This window comes from Balaenoptera acutorostrata, chromosome 3, assembly GCF_949987535.1.
Source record: "Balaenoptera acutorostrata chromosome 3, mBalAcu1.1, whole genome shotgun sequence".
Lineage (NCBI taxonomy): Eukaryota > Metazoa > Chordata > Mammalia > Artiodactyla > Balaenopteridae > Balaenoptera > Balaenoptera acutorostrata.
Genome location: NC_080066.1, coordinates 168,328,639 through 168,345,384, shown reverse-complemented (window position 1 = coordinate 168,345,384; position 16,746 = coordinate 168,328,639). Strand labels below are relative to the sequence as shown.

At 34.6% G+C, this 16,746-nt stretch overlaps 1 protein-coding gene across 2 annotated transcripts in view; it reads right to left on the bottom strand.

Moving 5' to 3' along the window:
* The window catches only part of PPP4R3A (protein phosphatase 4 regulatory subunit 3A), a 38,001-nt gene that overhangs the window by 11,938 nt on the left and 9,317 nt on the right, over positions 1 to 16,746 (bottom strand). Inside the window, exons 2-7 of one of the 2 annotated variants that reach the window (XM_057543452.1) lie at positions 13,168 to 13,223; positions 10,024 to 10,122; positions 5,471 to 6,088; positions 2,218 to 2,295; positions 2,020 to 2,136; positions 1,420 to 1,575 (exon numbers count right to left, since the gene is read on the bottom strand). In XM_057543452.1, coding sequence (XP_057399435.1) covers positions 1,420 to 1,575; positions 2,020 to 2,136; positions 2,218 to 2,295; positions 5,471 to 6,088; positions 10,024 to 10,122; positions 13,168 to 13,223 — 1,124 coding nt within the window. The remainder of the gene's footprint in view (positions 1 to 1,419; positions 1,576 to 2,019; positions 2,137 to 2,217; positions 2,296 to 5,470; positions 6,089 to 10,023; positions 10,123 to 13,167; positions 13,224 to 16,746) is intronic. The other variant, XM_007198713.3, reaches the window with a different exon arrangement.

The following is a 16,746-nucleotide window of genomic DNA, read 5'->3' as shown; positions in this document are numbered from 1 at the left end:
CATTTATGGAAATGATATAAAGTTTCCATTTAAAATAAATTTAAGAAAAAATTAGTTGGTACCTGAATGTCTGAAATTGGGGCAAACAAGATTACGTTATTTAGAGAGCACACAGGAGAACAAGTATATTTTAGATATTCCAAATGACATACAAAATTGACTTAGTTTTCCTGATGCTCTACTATGACTGGTTTTCCTGGCTGAAGAGGAAAAATTGAGAGGCATTCAGTGAGAAAAATCCCTGGTCTTGCCTATATATGCAATGGTAGGATAGACAGAAAATGCAGACATACATGGAAATAACAATCAAGACTGGGAATCAAGAAGACTACTGCATATGAATGAAGTATATCAATGTATTTTTAACTAGTGGGTTACAGCGCCAACAAGAATAGCCTTTATTTTTAATATATATATATTTTTTGGTTTTCAAGATAGGACTGTTTTATAAAAGCGAAATGTGACATAATATTCAACAGTTCAAACTGGCACTTCCTGCACCTACCCTGACATTACAATTTTTTAAACAAGTGTTAAATATAGAAGTTACTAGGCATTCCACTTCATTTTGACATCACAACATATTACGATCTCTTTAAAAAGTCTATTTTCTCATTTTGTAAAAATATGATAAGCTGGAATTCTACATATATTTTTTTCTAAGAGGTTGTCTTTTTACCCCCTCTGTTTGAGGGCAGAATATCTTAGTTTGTTCTTAAGTAAAAAGTTACTTCCGAGATTTTATGGGGGAAAGAGAAAATAAAAAATCAGGATGATAGGTTTAATTATCTGAAAAGAAAACAGAGCACACCCATTTACGGCTTCCACATATGCCATGTACCACAGACTCTGGGAGAACCTTTCACATCACCAGGATACATTCTCTCACTGACTCTGAAACTGATGGGTGGGTAAGTGAATGAGTGAGTGTGAGTGTGTGTGTGTGTGTGTGTGTGTGTGTGTGTACGTGTACACACAACACAACAGCTTGTTCCCTATGGTTAGGCAGTAAAGAAAGCACCTTAAACACTTTCCAAAGGAATGTGCTTCATCATTCTTGATGATTTTGAGACTCTAACCCTAGCAAAGCCAATGTTTTCCTAGGTAAGTTATTCATAATTCCACATATAGAACAATTTATTGATTAAATGATTTAAACAACACAACATAGCACATTAACTTCTGAATTAAGAAACAATCTCAAAAATTTTTAAAGAAATTTAAGTTGAGCATTAACAAATAACTGCTGTAAGACAATTTATAAACTGAGACAGGAGCCAGTTAGGGGAAGAATAAGCCATGATATTATGGCTACGCTTTTCTCAAACATCAACTATTTAAATCTTTAAGAAATGAATAATAAATACAGTTATAGCTTCCCATGTATAAATACTTACTGTTAGTGCAAATAATATTTACCTTGCTGGTTATTTTTTGCTCTGTTAACTTCTTACTTACATCATCATTCTGTTGTGCCTCCTGCATGACAAACTCTCGTACCATGGATGGATTATATTCAACCAAGTATGAGAATATATCAGTAGCAGCACTTCGCACCTGTGTATCATCCATGCCCTGCAGATAAAAAGCACTTATTTCTCCTATAATAATAAAAATATGGAACTTCCAGCTATATAAATCCAAAACCTAACAAATTATAAGAAAACATTTGAATAAAAAAAGAGAGTTCAAGGAAACTCTGCTTATGTAAAATTCTTGTTCTATGGATAAAGTTATACTTACTTTTATTCCTGTTTTTTTTCTACTTTAACATTTCAACTAACAGGCTGCAAAGTTAACAAATTATTGATATTAAAAATATGGAAAATTCCTGTGTCCTTTCAGTACTCTCTGCAAGGACTCTCTAATACTAGAATTTTATAGCTTTTTAACTTTATGTAATACACAACTGATATTAAATATTGGCTATAATCAAACAGTTGCATGCTACATAAAAAATATACTATTTTGTGGATTAAAAATATGATGGTAATTAAGTATAAGGAGAAACAAACTTACAAGGATGACTTCTAAAGCTGGTAATATACCCATGTTTGACAAAGTCTTGAAAAAAGCATCTCTGTTTTGAGGTTGTAGCGTTTGGGAGAACGCACAAAATTCTTTTAAAAAGTTAACCTGAAATTAGGCAAAAGGATAAGTGAATATAAAAGGTGTGTTGTTTTAGCTTCATGCCCTCCATAATATCAAATTTCTTACCAATTCCTGTCTTTTTTCCTCATCTGTTGCTTCATCTGTTAGCTGTGCAAACAAATCTGTCAGAAATTTTTCATCTTCCTGTGAAATCAAAGGATAAATTAATTATGCTAATAGTAAGAGTATAATATATTTTCAAGACGCTAATACAGAAGATATAAATTGCAACAACTGGAAAAGGGGAAGATGGTATTGGCAATGCTATTTTTTAAAAGAGAAGGAAAAAACAAAGGATAAATTGGGGATTTATACAGAAAGATTATCCTTTATATTTCGGCAAGGCTCTATTTCCTAAGTCTAGTTAAGGGCCACATTATAAACATTTTAGGCTTTGCGGACTCTACCACAGCTACTCAATTCTGCCGTTATAGTAGGAAGCAGCCATAGGCAATGTCAATGAACAAGTATGGCTGTGTTCAGATAAAACTTTATTACAAAAACAAACATGGTCTGTAGACCCGTGATTTTCATAGGGTTTCATAATCTTAACTTTAGAAATTAAGGTTCTACAATCACTCAAATAAAGATAAAACTTCCTTCGTGTTTTAAAAACAGAAATGATTCAATTATATAAAAAGCTCAATTCAGAACTTTTAAAGAAACATCTATTATTTGAAGCTATCCACCTACAGACATACAAAATAATTTAATACATTATTAAATTATTCTATATTAAATTAAAATGTATTAAATTATTTTGGAAATGATTCAAAAGATACTCTCAGAGGATACTCATCTGGGCATGTAAAAGTTGGAGTACAGAACTTGGAAATAACCTCCTATGTTATGTTATCTTACCTCCTTATTTTATAATTGAGACAGATTAAGAAATTTACCCAAAGCCCAATCAGTTAGCAGGTAGGTGGTAGAGCCTTCCTGATTGCCTGTTCAATTTTTTGTCACTATTTTTAGTTAAGATTTTGTTTTATTTTAATTCCATACTATCTCAGCTAGTAGAAATAAATTCAACACTACATGCCCTACAGACATGCCTAAGCCTAAATGTATATATGTATGCGTGTGTGTATATATATATGTGTGTGTGTGTGTGTGTATATATATACATGTATATGTGTATGTACGTATGTGTGTATCTCTCCCACTAGTTTATAAACCCCTTATTCACTGCTGCAGGTGCTCAAGAAACATTTTCTGTGACACTAAATTAGTTTGGCTATTCCCACCTTTACTTTTTCTGCAGTGTACAAATAGGCCACACCTCAAATGGCATCCAATATCAAGATCCATCTCAGACATAATATATCCCACCAAATGGAAATCAAATGATTAAAAAAGATTCTCTGAACTGCTGCGAACTACAGAGAATTAAGAAGGTTCAACAGTATTACAAAGAATCAGTCAACAGTAAGGGTTATGACTGTGTACAAGGTGGGTAAGAACCTGCTTTAATTACTCCTTGTCAAAAAATTTGTAAAACTCTCCTTCCTTCATAGCAGCACTTTGAATATAAATGCTCAGCATCAAGAGAAACAAAGACCTACAGCATTGGCAGCCTGCATTTTACAGAGCATATTGTAGGGAAACAAAGACTTAACAATTTGAAATTATTCATACTTAATGAGTAAAACTGGCATTTTACAGGTCTGAAGACCAAGAAAACAAAGAAGTGACAAATCCCTATATAACAAAATGAGAACCATGTGGAGCTAAAGAAAAGGACCAGTAGTGCTTAGGACTATCCAAGGAAACCAGGAATCAAAACTAGACCAGAGCAGAGGATCTATTAGGTAGCTAGCAAGAACTAGTTCCTTAGCAAAGAACAAATGAAAATTGGTACCAGAACACCCTTCTTTCATTATCAATCACAATACACTATGTCAAGGAATACTGTTGTACTTACCAGACTGTATTGCCTATATTATTTGTCTGTCTTAAATGAATGGAAAACATGTCAAATTAATCAACGTGAACTGAACTTAATCATTAGCTTCAGGAAAGCAGTTTTGGTAAATTGACTTTTCTATCTAAATTCATATATATATATTACGGTGATAAAACCAGGGTCACTGAAAATACAGCAATTTTCTAAAAAGGAACAGACAAAAATTAAATTTACTGTTTTACTCATAACATGTGCTACCAAGCAGCTCTTACTGACATTTATTTGCCTTTTTTTAAAATTCAAATCCAGGTTTCAAATAATTATTTTATTTGTAGATCTGAGGTAAGGTCTTACAATAGCTTTCAAATCATATCACATAGCTATTATTATTACAATATCTTGGGAATAAAGAAACAAAACACACAGGAAGTGTGCGACTCACAAATCTTTGCACTATGCAAACTTATATTTCAACTGGACTAGACTAATTCATGCACCATGGGATAATTTACTGAGAGATTCTCTGACTTTGGGAGTATTTACAAATGCAGATTACCGGCCAGCTCAGACATTTGGATTGTGTGTTATGTGCAGAATCCAGGATGCATCCTAGGCAGTTCTGATGCAAGCACCCTAACACACCACACCTGAGAGACTGGGCATACTATAAAAAGAAAATTTGGAGTTTAATAGGCAATTATTAATAGATACTTTAAAATAATACTCAAGAGTCTTGTATCATGTTCAATGCTTTATAAGCATGCATCTGATTTAATCTTCAGATGACCTTATAGGGTAGGTACTAATATCACCAACTTAAGATCAGGAAGCTGAAGCTTTAAGAGATTAAGAAAGTTGCCCAAGCCACACAGCTATTAAGTGACAGGCAGAGCTGAAACTCATACTCAAGCCTAACCTCCCCACACTCTCATCCATTACAAAAGCATGCCTTCTGGTAGGGAGACATGCAGCTATAACTTGCCAACATCTGCTGTACCTCTAATAAATAATTACCTGGGAGTTCTATAAATGCTATAGAATTTGTATTCTATAATAATGACATATTTCTTGGCTTCTCTTTTTCTTTCCTCTTCCTATCTATTCTGTTCTATGCATAACTGATAGATTAATATCCCTAAAATTCCACATTCAAGCATTTCATTAAGATCCTTTTCCTATAATTTCTTCAAGCTAGATTTTTTTTTTAAAAAATTACATTTATCATACCTAATCCAACACAACCTTCTGGTCCCACAGTATTATATATTATAATCTCTTGTAGTATCACCAAAATACATACCTTTAGACAAAAATTAAAATTCAATTTGGATGCCTAAAAGGAACAGAAAATTATTTCTGCTGAAGGCAATCAGTATCTTTTTAAGTAGGAAAAACAAGAATAATCTAACTCACCTGTAACATACCAACAATTTCTACCTTATTGAAAAAGATAAAAGAGTGAAGTGTTGATAACATATTTTCTTCAAAGACTGAAGGGGTAGGTAGAACCATGTCTTGTATATACTGAACTCTGTATGTCTGATGAATTTTTTGTTTCAGCTCAGGATCTGATATGGGAATCACTTCTTTAAATTTGGCTGTCTTTGTTAGAAATTCCCTATGTTTTCGTGGTTGTGATAAAGCAGGATCATATTCTAAGCATCCAATGACGTCCATTATACATTCCTCAGAGAACATAACTTCAAAAAGAGCAGTTCGATTCAAGAGGAAGATGCCTTTGATAATTTCATACAAGTGGTGCAGTCCTTCAATATTTTCCAAATCCTCACACACATGGAAAAGCTCTAAGAGCTTTTTAATGTAACCCTCATTTTCCAGTGCTAGTGCAAGTTTTTCACGACGCAGGGGGGAAGGTAAAGATGATGCCACAAGTTCTGCAATTTCCTCAAGGCGACTTAATTCACAAGATGGCAATTCTAAACCTGGCGATGACATATCATCAAAACGCTCCTCTTCAGACTCATCTACAAGGTCCTGAGTGATGTCCACTGATGGGTCCTTTCCTTGAACCTAGTAAACAAGATTTATGATAGCTGACAAAATATAATCAAAGCAAATCTAAATGATATTCTTAGATACAAGAGATGTTATAAGAAAACTATAATGATAATTTTCAAGTTTAAGACTAGACAAACTTTAAGTCTTCAAACTTGACACCGGTGCTTTGTGACCACCTAGAGGGGTGGGAGCGAGATGCAAGAGGGAGGGGATATGGGGATATATGTATAGCTGATTCACGGTGATACAGCAGAAACTAACACACCATTGTAAAGCAATTTATATTCCAATAAAGATGTTAAAAAAAAAAAACAAAGCTCGACACAATTGCCTACTTTTCTAAACACATTTCTACAAATAACATACACTTTCGATTTTAAGGAAGAAAGTTCAAAGTTCAGAAATGGAATGAGCTTTCTTGTAAGTACAAGGTTTACCAGCAACGGAAACATTCTAAAGATCCACTAAACTAACTGTGACTGTGACTTAGAGTGCCCTGCAGACGCATAATATATAGAGGCCTGATGGTAAAACATCCACTCACATTTTATATCCATGGCCCTCTTTTCCAACAGACCAGGGCAAATCTCAGAAACACTCCTAGCACTGTGCTCTGGTAGAGCCACCAAACTCTTCAAAGTTTAAGTAAAATTCACACAAATGCTGTGACCATAGAAAATATATGTAATTGTAAGCAATAAGAAAAATATTTAATATCAGTTAATTTAGAAACCAAGGGCCAAGAGCATTTACAAACTGGCTTTGGACCAAAGTAGGTCACTGATTTGGTATGAAAACGCTGGTTGGTAGCCCAAAATGATGATTAAGAAAAACTGAGTGGGAAACAAGTGCACCCACACAAAAATAAAACCACATAAAAAGTAACTGCAACCTATGTGTAGTAGAGCTATCCCCTAAGAATACCTGCTTAAAGTAACCAAACCATGGAAGTTCTCCTTTCTACACACCCAAACCTATACCTCTCATGATCCCCTAGAAGCTCTAAAGTTTGTCATAAACCCCAACTTTATGTCAGTGTAGGGGCTCTAATTATAAAAAGATAACTTATAAGTCTTCACAATTAAATACATTTTAAGGTAAAAGAAAATTTTTACAAAAGGTCAAAGACGTATTTTGGAATGAAATGAGTTTTGCTATCTTGGCCCTGTAATTTGAGACACTGCCACTAAACCAGCCCAAAAGGCCAAGCTGAATGGCAAAGGGATGGAAAAATTAGGCCTTATATGAAATGACCAACAAACTTAAATTGCTTAGCATGGTTAAGAGATGTTGATGAATACTAGAAGGGAAGAAGTCCTGGACTAAGTCTAGAAAAATGCTGCAAGGCAATACCGTCTTGACCTTAACCCAGTGGGCAGCACCACTAAAAGGAGGCTAGGCACGTTCACAACTCTTACCTGGCATGGTCTCAAGTTGGCCCTGGATTTTTTTAAATTACATAAGATCTCATCACAGCTTTAGACTCCTAGTATTCAAGCTATGGCTCTACCTATAGAAAAATGGTAGGGGTTTGTTTACAAAACCAATGATAAGGGATGAGAGCCCTTATTATAATGAAAAATGCCATCTTCTGGAGTTAACTTGCAAATACAAAGGCTGAACAGGTAATCAAAAAGACCTGTGTTTAGGAATTTGATCTGCTCAGGGAAACATGGTGAAACTGTAATAATCTGACAAATATGTTTCAGTCTTACTTTCAGAAGAGAAGCAATAGAAGAATGAAAATTTAAAAAGGAAAGTAGACTAAACTAGAAGAGAAAGCTTTACTTATGAGAAAGGATAAATCTCAGAAGTCAATCTGGACAGATATGAAGAAAGTGAGAATGTGAAGATCATAAAGATATAAAAAGGAAAAAGAGATGCACCCAGACAAAACTGCTATCAAGGAGAGTACTAGAAAATGGGGAGATTTTTTAGATGTTTCTAGATCAAAAAATAATGAGTTCAAGAAACAGAGAAACATATAAGATCTCAGAGAACAAAATATAGTAAATTCCCCAAAATAAGCCAGGATCCAGAAATTAATTGAGAAGTACAGTCAGGATCATAAGAGTCATTGAGAAATGACATCTTGAACATAAACTATGTAAAAGTTGGGAGGGGAAGATCAGAAAGGAACAACAAAGCAGGCAGTGATTCCCAGGAACGTTATTGTAGAGAAAAGTATACAAGTACTACTACTTGTGCCCCAAGAGAAAATGACGGAAAAATGTATAGTGTTACAGACTAAGGAAAAGTATAATAAAGCTCTGACAATGTTAAAGGAGAGCCAGGCATGACAGTAACAGATTGAGTCCAGGTCTGAGTTAAATATTGACCTAATAAAAGATTGTGTCCAGGGTGGGACTGTTCATCTTAGAAAGGTGAAAGAGAACAAGATTTGTCTGAATAACGGGTGCTTTCAGCACCACCCTGAGCTCATTAATCTCTTCTCTTTCTATGGAAGAACTCCACATGACAAAAATCTAGAGGAACATGCTGTAAAAACAACTGTATGAGACAGAAAGCAAAGAAAACATGAAGAAAGCATAAATACAAATGTTAGTTTTTCATATGTTAAGAGAAGGAAAGGGACAGCTTAACAGGCAGGTTAATTTATGAAAAACACAGCTGAGTAGAATTATATAGCAGAAATAAATTCTGCAAGTTAAGGAGAAACTGTGCCTCAAGAGTACTGTGGCTTCTCTTAAGGCAGTGGCTCTTAAACTTCAGGGTGCATCAGAATCACCTGAAGCAGGCATTGACAAACAAGCCAAACCTGGCCCACCACTTGTTTTTGTAAATAAAATTTTACTGGAAGAGAATGATGTCCATTTATTTATGTGTTATCTATGGCTACTTTCACAGTACAACAGCAGAACAGAATAGCTGTTAAACTGTATGGTCTACAAACCCTAAAATATTTACCATCTTGCCCTTTACAGAGAAAATCTGACCTAGAGGGCTTGTTAAAATAGAATTACTGGTACCTACTCATAGTTTCTGATTCAGTAGATCTGGGATGGGGGTCTCAGAATTTGCATTTCTATCAGATCCCAGGTCATGCTCATCCTGCTGGTCTGAGGACCACACCTTGAGAACCAATGAATTAAAGAATCTCCTGTAAGTTATTTATTCTCCAGATAAAATAAACATGAAGACAGAGAAAGTGTCCTTAGGATGTAATGGTCTAAATAAGTCCATAACAAGAACCAGTGGCTTTAGCCATCAGAGCGCATAAAAAATGACCATTCTCAAAAGACTGTGGAGATTTTATCACTAGACTGAGGTACTAGAACCACTAGGGAATTCCAGAATCAATTGAGAACATGCATGATGACGTTGAAGAGATAGTCAAGAGCCACAAGAAGTTACTGAACAAGGGGTAACATGATCAGACTTGCATTTTTAAAAAGATCACTCCAGCTGTGGTACAGATTTAGGATGAAGGCAATAAACCAGGCAAGCAATGATGGTGGCTTAGTAAACTAATAGCAATGAAAATGAAGATAAGTGAATGCATTTCAGACTTACAATTGAGGGACTGAATGGATATAGAGGATGAAGGAAGGATAAACACGTTTCTGGCTTCAGCAACTGGGTGGCATTTACTAAGATAAGAGAGATAGCTAGGAGAATGAACAAATCTCTGTGAGATTATGTTCAGTTTTAGACTATTAAATTTGAGATGCTAGTTAGCACTCATGGAGGAGCTCTCAAAGGTAGCTGGATATAGAACTCTGGAGTTCAGAAAAGGTCTGGGCTGGGTAGATTAATGTCAATAAACTGTACTTTCCTATAAATCAAGCTTTTCACAGACAGCAGTGAATTTATAAGATCTATATGAAATGTGTCTCTATTTGAAATTTGGGGCATTAGCATAAAGCACAGCAAAAAACAAAATGCTTAAAAAGAAAGCATGTTGATTTTCTGATTTTTAAAATTACCTGACATATTTTCTCCCAAATTTCATCACATCCAGCTTTTTCTTGAAAGCTAAGGGCCAAGTCATAATTTTCTGCTTCAGACCACACAATCAAAGTGTCCTTGAGAGAAAAGAAGTCTGAATGATTAACATATATTATCACAAACTACTTCAAAGTATAAGGCAAATGAACAAAGCAACAGGGAATTGAGAACAGTACTCATTTTTAACTTTTTGCAACACTGATGTCAGTAATTTACAATGCCTTTTTGCACTTCACTTTATCCAATCTATACAATGAAAACAACGTTCTCCTTAAGGAGAAGTTGAACCAATATATGAAAAGCACTACAAATTGAGCACACAATCTAAATATATCAAAAGATACAAACTAAACATTATGTCAATCCTTTGCTTGCACATTAAGTTACATTTTATGCTCTAGTCAAAACACTCAAAGAGGAAGTGAGTATTCAATAACAAGGGCATGTTAGGAGGATGAGATTAATAAACATAGCTCCTCCTCTCTAATTTTCAGTATCGGGTGTTCTTTACCTGGGGCACCTGAGGCCCATGATGCCCCTGAAATTATTGGCTAAATTTGTAATATGTGAGCATTTACCTGGACAGAGGTTTTTTAACTTTTACCAAAGTTCAAGAAGCAAGATGCTCCTACCACCTACCACCCTTTTATTCATTTCATACCAATTTTTGGTTTTTTAATGATAGTAAGTTTAATAAACAGTTCAACAGTTTTTACTAAGATGTAATCTCAGCAAGACACTACAATTACAATACTGAGACCACTTTATATTTACTGTAGTACAAACAGCCTGTATCCTACAATATGCATGGTATAATATTTATAGGGTCTAAGGTATCTTTTTGAAATTACTGACTATAAATAAACACATACACTTTCATAGCAATTAACCATTTCAAAAAAGAGCCTTCTTCCAGAGGGATCTATGAATCATATTAAGAATTTCTGAATGGCACTAGGGAGAGTTACACTTGAAAAAGAAGCCTCATGTAACAGCTACCATGTAGCCTTTTTCAAACTGGTCCAAAGAGACGAATTAGGAGTAGAAATTAGATGTGAACACAATATAAAGAAAAATAATTTAGTAAGTAACTGAAAGGAGCCAACCCAAGGCTGGCTGAGCATCTTTTGAAATGATAAAAGTTCCTGTATTGAGGAGGAAACATGACTATATTTTAAGGTATCTTAAAAGATCTATGTAATTTCTAATACTTTTCAGTACCTCATAAGGACACCGCTTATGGTACACAAATGGATCCCATGTTTAAAAATTTGTCTGCTAAATTGCATATTTACTCTGTTCAGTCAATTATTTAACTGTCAATCATGAGACCAATAGTCTCTTACTGAACTAAAGTGATGCCAGCCAGAAGTAAATAAACAATCCTCTGATTAGGCTGTGCAGCATTACTAAGAGGATAAATCCGCAAGTCTTACTCAGAATTTTAAAAAAGAGCTCAAAGACCCCTTTTTATTATCTTCAAGAACTTCAAGAGATCATAGATCCCAGGCAAGCAATCTGTTCCAGTTACTGAGTAGCTGTTCCAGCTCAAAATAATTTACATTAACACTGTAAGATCAACTTGTCAGAAATTAGTCAGTTGGCCTCAGTTTCGTCTTTAAATAAATGGGATCATACTGTTTTGAAAACCAGTAATAAGGTAAGATCTATTGGAAGAAGTCTAAAACCACTATCACATTAGTAATAAGATAAGTTTAAGACAATTGTAAGCAACTACTCTGTTACGATGTATATTCAGAATCATTTGGAGGCTTACATCAGGGCACAGCTAGAAATATGCTCTTAATTATCCATTTGACAAATTCATAAGTTTGAAAATTTTTAGGACTCTTCTGTTTTCCTTGAAGAGCCTAATTTTCACCAAATCATCCTGCTTGCTTATCATCCAACAACCTATAGGTTAAGACATATAGATGTGTTCATTCATCCTCAAAATAGACTTGATCTTTTCTTTTTCTTAGGATGTGCTTTTACTCTTCAGCTGACTGAAAACTCAAAACGTGTATTTAAGTATAGAATATCAAAACCAAATAATACTCTAGTCTCCAGCCACTGCAATCTAACCTGAGAGTTTTCTTAAGAACACCAAATGCAACAAAGTGTATTTATCAGACCACTGAACCATCAAGAAAATATTTCATATTGTACCAATACCTGTTGGACAAATAAATCACCATTAAATAAATTTAGGAGTAAATATCCGATTTCCTGTGTACTATCTGTGTGACCTCAAGCAAGCCACAATCTTTAGGCCTCATCTTATGTGCAAAATAAAACTAACTTCAATCTAGTAGTATTTTATTGGTCAATGATGAAGCAAAGCACTTTATAATTTATTTATAAAGTTATATATTTATAAAGTAATATAAATATAAATGTGTTGGTAGTATATTTTACTTTAAGTTATTTTATATATGCACCTTCAGGGCAATGAGGGAACTGCTACTGATTTCACTGGCTTTGTAAAGCACTCAGTATTATCTACATGGGTATATTCTGAATAAATACCAATTTTGATGACAGTGCTTCCAAGTATTAAGTGAGAGATTTACTTTCAGATATCTCTTGCATCAGAAGGATACAAGAAAGAGAGTGTACTCAAATTGAAAGTTCTTAAAAAACTGTTACATCATTATAAGGTCCCAGTCAGTCTATATAAGTAATCAGATTCGTATTTATACTGAGTTGCTGTATAGAGATATGAATGTTCCTCCTGCACTAGCATTTACAATAGTGAAGGAAGGAGTTTCTACCATTTAGTTGTGTTAGTAGCTGATTATTCCATCAGTGGTCACTTTTTAAATTCTCTTTAGGTAGAAACAAGAAACTGTCGTTTTAGGTTTTAACTTTTGAGAATAAGGCTGTTAGTCAAATATCTAGAACTTAGCTTAACTTGAAGCAAGTTTTTTTTTTTTTAATTTAAAATGATTGCTTTATACATATAGAGATTGGTAGAACTGGATTTTAGAATTAGACTGGCAAAGCATCTTATAATCTACTCCAAAATTTTCATTGTAAGAAATCAGATGGCAAATTTTCATTTAATCACCAAATCGAGAGGATAATATGCAAGATAAAGCACAACATCTTCAAAATTTTACCTGTTGTTTCTGGTATGCAGTATTAGGATTTATTTTGGACTCTAAAAGTAGAGAACCTAGGAAAGAGGAAAAAAAAAAAAACACATTCCATTATGTAACTGTAAAGCAGCAAAATTATATTCCCTTACATACACACACATTTCCTTTTTTGAAGGATTGATGCACATACAACTTTAGTTGAGGAAATATTATTTTAAAACAATACAAATTTAAATATAATAGCCTGTAACCTAAGAAATGCTTGCTTTATACATGTTTACTTTTAACAAAACAGACACGATCATCTAAAGAGTGAGCACTAGATGGTAATAGAAATCTAACAACTCCTGGGCAGCAGAAGGTAGTGAAACAGCACAGTGTGAAGCCAGATGATCTGGGATTAAATCTCTAATATACAGTATTATTTAGAGAAATAACTTAAAACATGCAAATAAGCATTATAAATAAAATCTGGTCTCTCTCAAGACTGAAAATAAGAATTCATTGGTAAAAGTCTGAAAACATCAAGGATATGATCCATTGCCCAAGTACATCCCCAAATTATGATTCACCTTCAGAAAGTCTTATATTTTATTTTTAATTAAATTATTTATTTATTTATTTATGGCTGTGTTGGGTCTTCGTTTCTGTGCGAGGGCTTTCTCTAGTTGCGGCAAGCGGGGGCCACTCTTCATCGCGGTGCGCGGGCCTCTCACTATCGCGGCCTCTCGCCTGTGCAGGCTCAGTAATTGTGGCTCACGGGCCTAGCTGCTCCGCGGCATGTGGGATCTTCCCAGACCAGGGCTCGAACCTGTGTCCCCTGCATTGGCAGGCAGATTCTCAACCACTGTGCCACCAGGGAAGCCCCAGAAAGTCTTATATTTCTGTTTAATACAGGAATCACACTTCTCCATGTTCAAATTATCAATTTACTTCTCAGAATAAGCTAATTTGCACATTTCTGGTTTTCCCCTGGCAGTATCATAATACTCAAGGTATTAGAAAATAACTACTGTTTTGTGACAAAGAGCAAAATTTTTTAAAAATTATTTAAGTATAGTTGATTTACAATGTTGTGTTAATTTCTACTGTACAACCAAGTGATTCAGTTATACATATATATATACACACACACACATTTTTCATATTCTTTTCCATTATGGTTTAATCACAGGATACTGAATATAGTTCCCTGTGCTAGACAGTAGGACCTTGTTGTTTATCCATTCTGTATGTAGTAGTTTGCACCTGCTAACCTCAAACTCCCAATCCATTCCCTCATTCCCTCACCTACCCCATCTCCCCCTTGGCAACCACAAGTCTGTTCTCTATATCTGCTAGTCTGTTTCACAGATAAGTTCATTTGTGTCATATTTTAGATTCCACATATAAGTGATGTCATATGGTATTTGTCTTTCTCCGTCGGACTTACTTCACTTAGTATGATAATCTCTAGGTCAATCCATGTTGCTGCAAATGGCATTGTTTCACTCTTTTTTACGGCTGCGTAGTATTCCATCGTATATAGGTACCACATCTTCTTTATCCATTCACCTGTCGATGGACAGGTTGTTTTCCATGTCTTGGCTATTGTAAATAGTGCTGCTATGAACACTGGGGTGCATGTATCCTTTCAAATTATAGTTTTATCCAGATATATGCCCAGGAGTGGGATTGCAGGATCATATGGCAACTCTGTTTTTAGTTTTTTGAGGAACCTCCATACTGTCTTCCATAGCGCCTGCACCAATTTACATCCCCACCAACAGTGCAGGAGGGTTCCCTTTTCTCCACACCCTCTCCAGCATTTGTTATTTGTAGACTTTTTAATCATGGCCATTCTGACTGCTGTGAGGTGGTACCTCATTGTAGTTTTTATTTGCATTTCTCTAATAATTAGCAATGTTGAGCATCTTTTCATGTTCCTGTTGGCCATCTGTATGTCTCCACAAAGAGCAAATTTTAAGACTAAATGTATACCTCTCCCCTCCTCAACCAATTCCAGTTTAAAGCCAAGTTCTGACCCAAAATACTTGAGAAAAAGCATTTTCTCTGCAGCTGTCTCTCATCCAAAGCTTTCAACTCTTCTCATATTACATTTAACAGTTGCTTTATCCATTCCAAATAGTGGCTAGACACTTGAGAAAAGGGCACTCTTAACATTTCCAAATTTGACTAGTTTTGCCTTAATGATAAAATTTGTTTACTAATTTTATGATACTGCCCCGTGTTAGTAATTTACTGACCATTCACTACCATGTGCTGGTAATGGTGCTCAGTGATATTGAATATATATAGTAAAATACCAGCATTTGCCAAGTTGCAGTGACTTAATTTGCAAACACCTTGTGCACAAGAAAGCTTCCCACTTTACTTGACTCTTTCCAGTGTATAGCACAGGTGAACTGCTTAACCCAAAATCTGTCTCTTATCCTTTCTTTACTTAAGGTAACTAAACAGTCTCCCTATATTTCCCACCTGTACTCCCAACACCCCATTTCTTTAGGCTCCTTTCTTTTTACTATTTTTGGCTCACTGAGGTTCAGACAAATATGCTCACATTCTGGAGGAAGCCTGATTACTCTTCTTCCCATTTTTCCAACTTTTGCCAGAATAATCAAAATAAATTTTCCAGTGACCCTTAATTTTCTTTATGCACAATCATCGAATTTTTATTTTGGTAATTACTATGAGCTGTCTAGTGATTAAATATTTATAACAAGAAAAAGCAGCAAGCAAACGAACTCAATGTCTAGAGTCCCTTAAAAGTATTAAAATTTCCAACTATCTCTGTAAATATTCTTTCACTGTTTGTTGTTTAATTACTAGAACAAAAATTGCACCCTATTATTTCCCAATGAAATCACAAAGTATGTCAGGTACATTATGGATCAAACTTTTAAAAGATGAGTCATGGCATATAATCATATTCAAAACACGGGTTTCTATGAGAAAATACATTCCAAAAACCCTACTTTGAAATATATCGTCCTCAAAAACAATCCATCTGCAGAAAACTACATAAATAATAGAGTGAAACAAATGGATTAGTTTATAACATATTTCAGAAGATGCAAGAGATCCAATGTCATAGAACCAAACTGAGTAAGTAATGCCACCTTAAAAGTCAAACTGCACAAAAGCACAAAGGAAAAAAATCGGACATCATTGATAAATGATGCTAACTGGACATAATCAAAATTAAAAACTTCTATGCTACAAACAATACCGTTAAGAATGTGAAAAGAACCCACAGAATGGGCAAAATTATTTGGAAATCATATATCTGATAAGGGACTTGCATCCAGAACTCTTACAACTCAATAGTAAAAAGATAACTCAATTTAAAAATGGCCAATGGATCCGAATAGATATTTCTCCAAAGAAGATATACAAATGGACAATAAACATGAAAAGAAGCTCAACGTCTTTAGTCATTAGGGAAATGCGAATCAAAACCACAAAAAGATAACCATTTTACACCAGCTAGGAAGCCTATAATCAGACAGACAATGACAAGAGCTGGCAACCATGTGGAAAAATTGGAACCCTCATACATTTTTCTTGTAGGTATATAAAAAGGCATCCACTTTGGAAAAA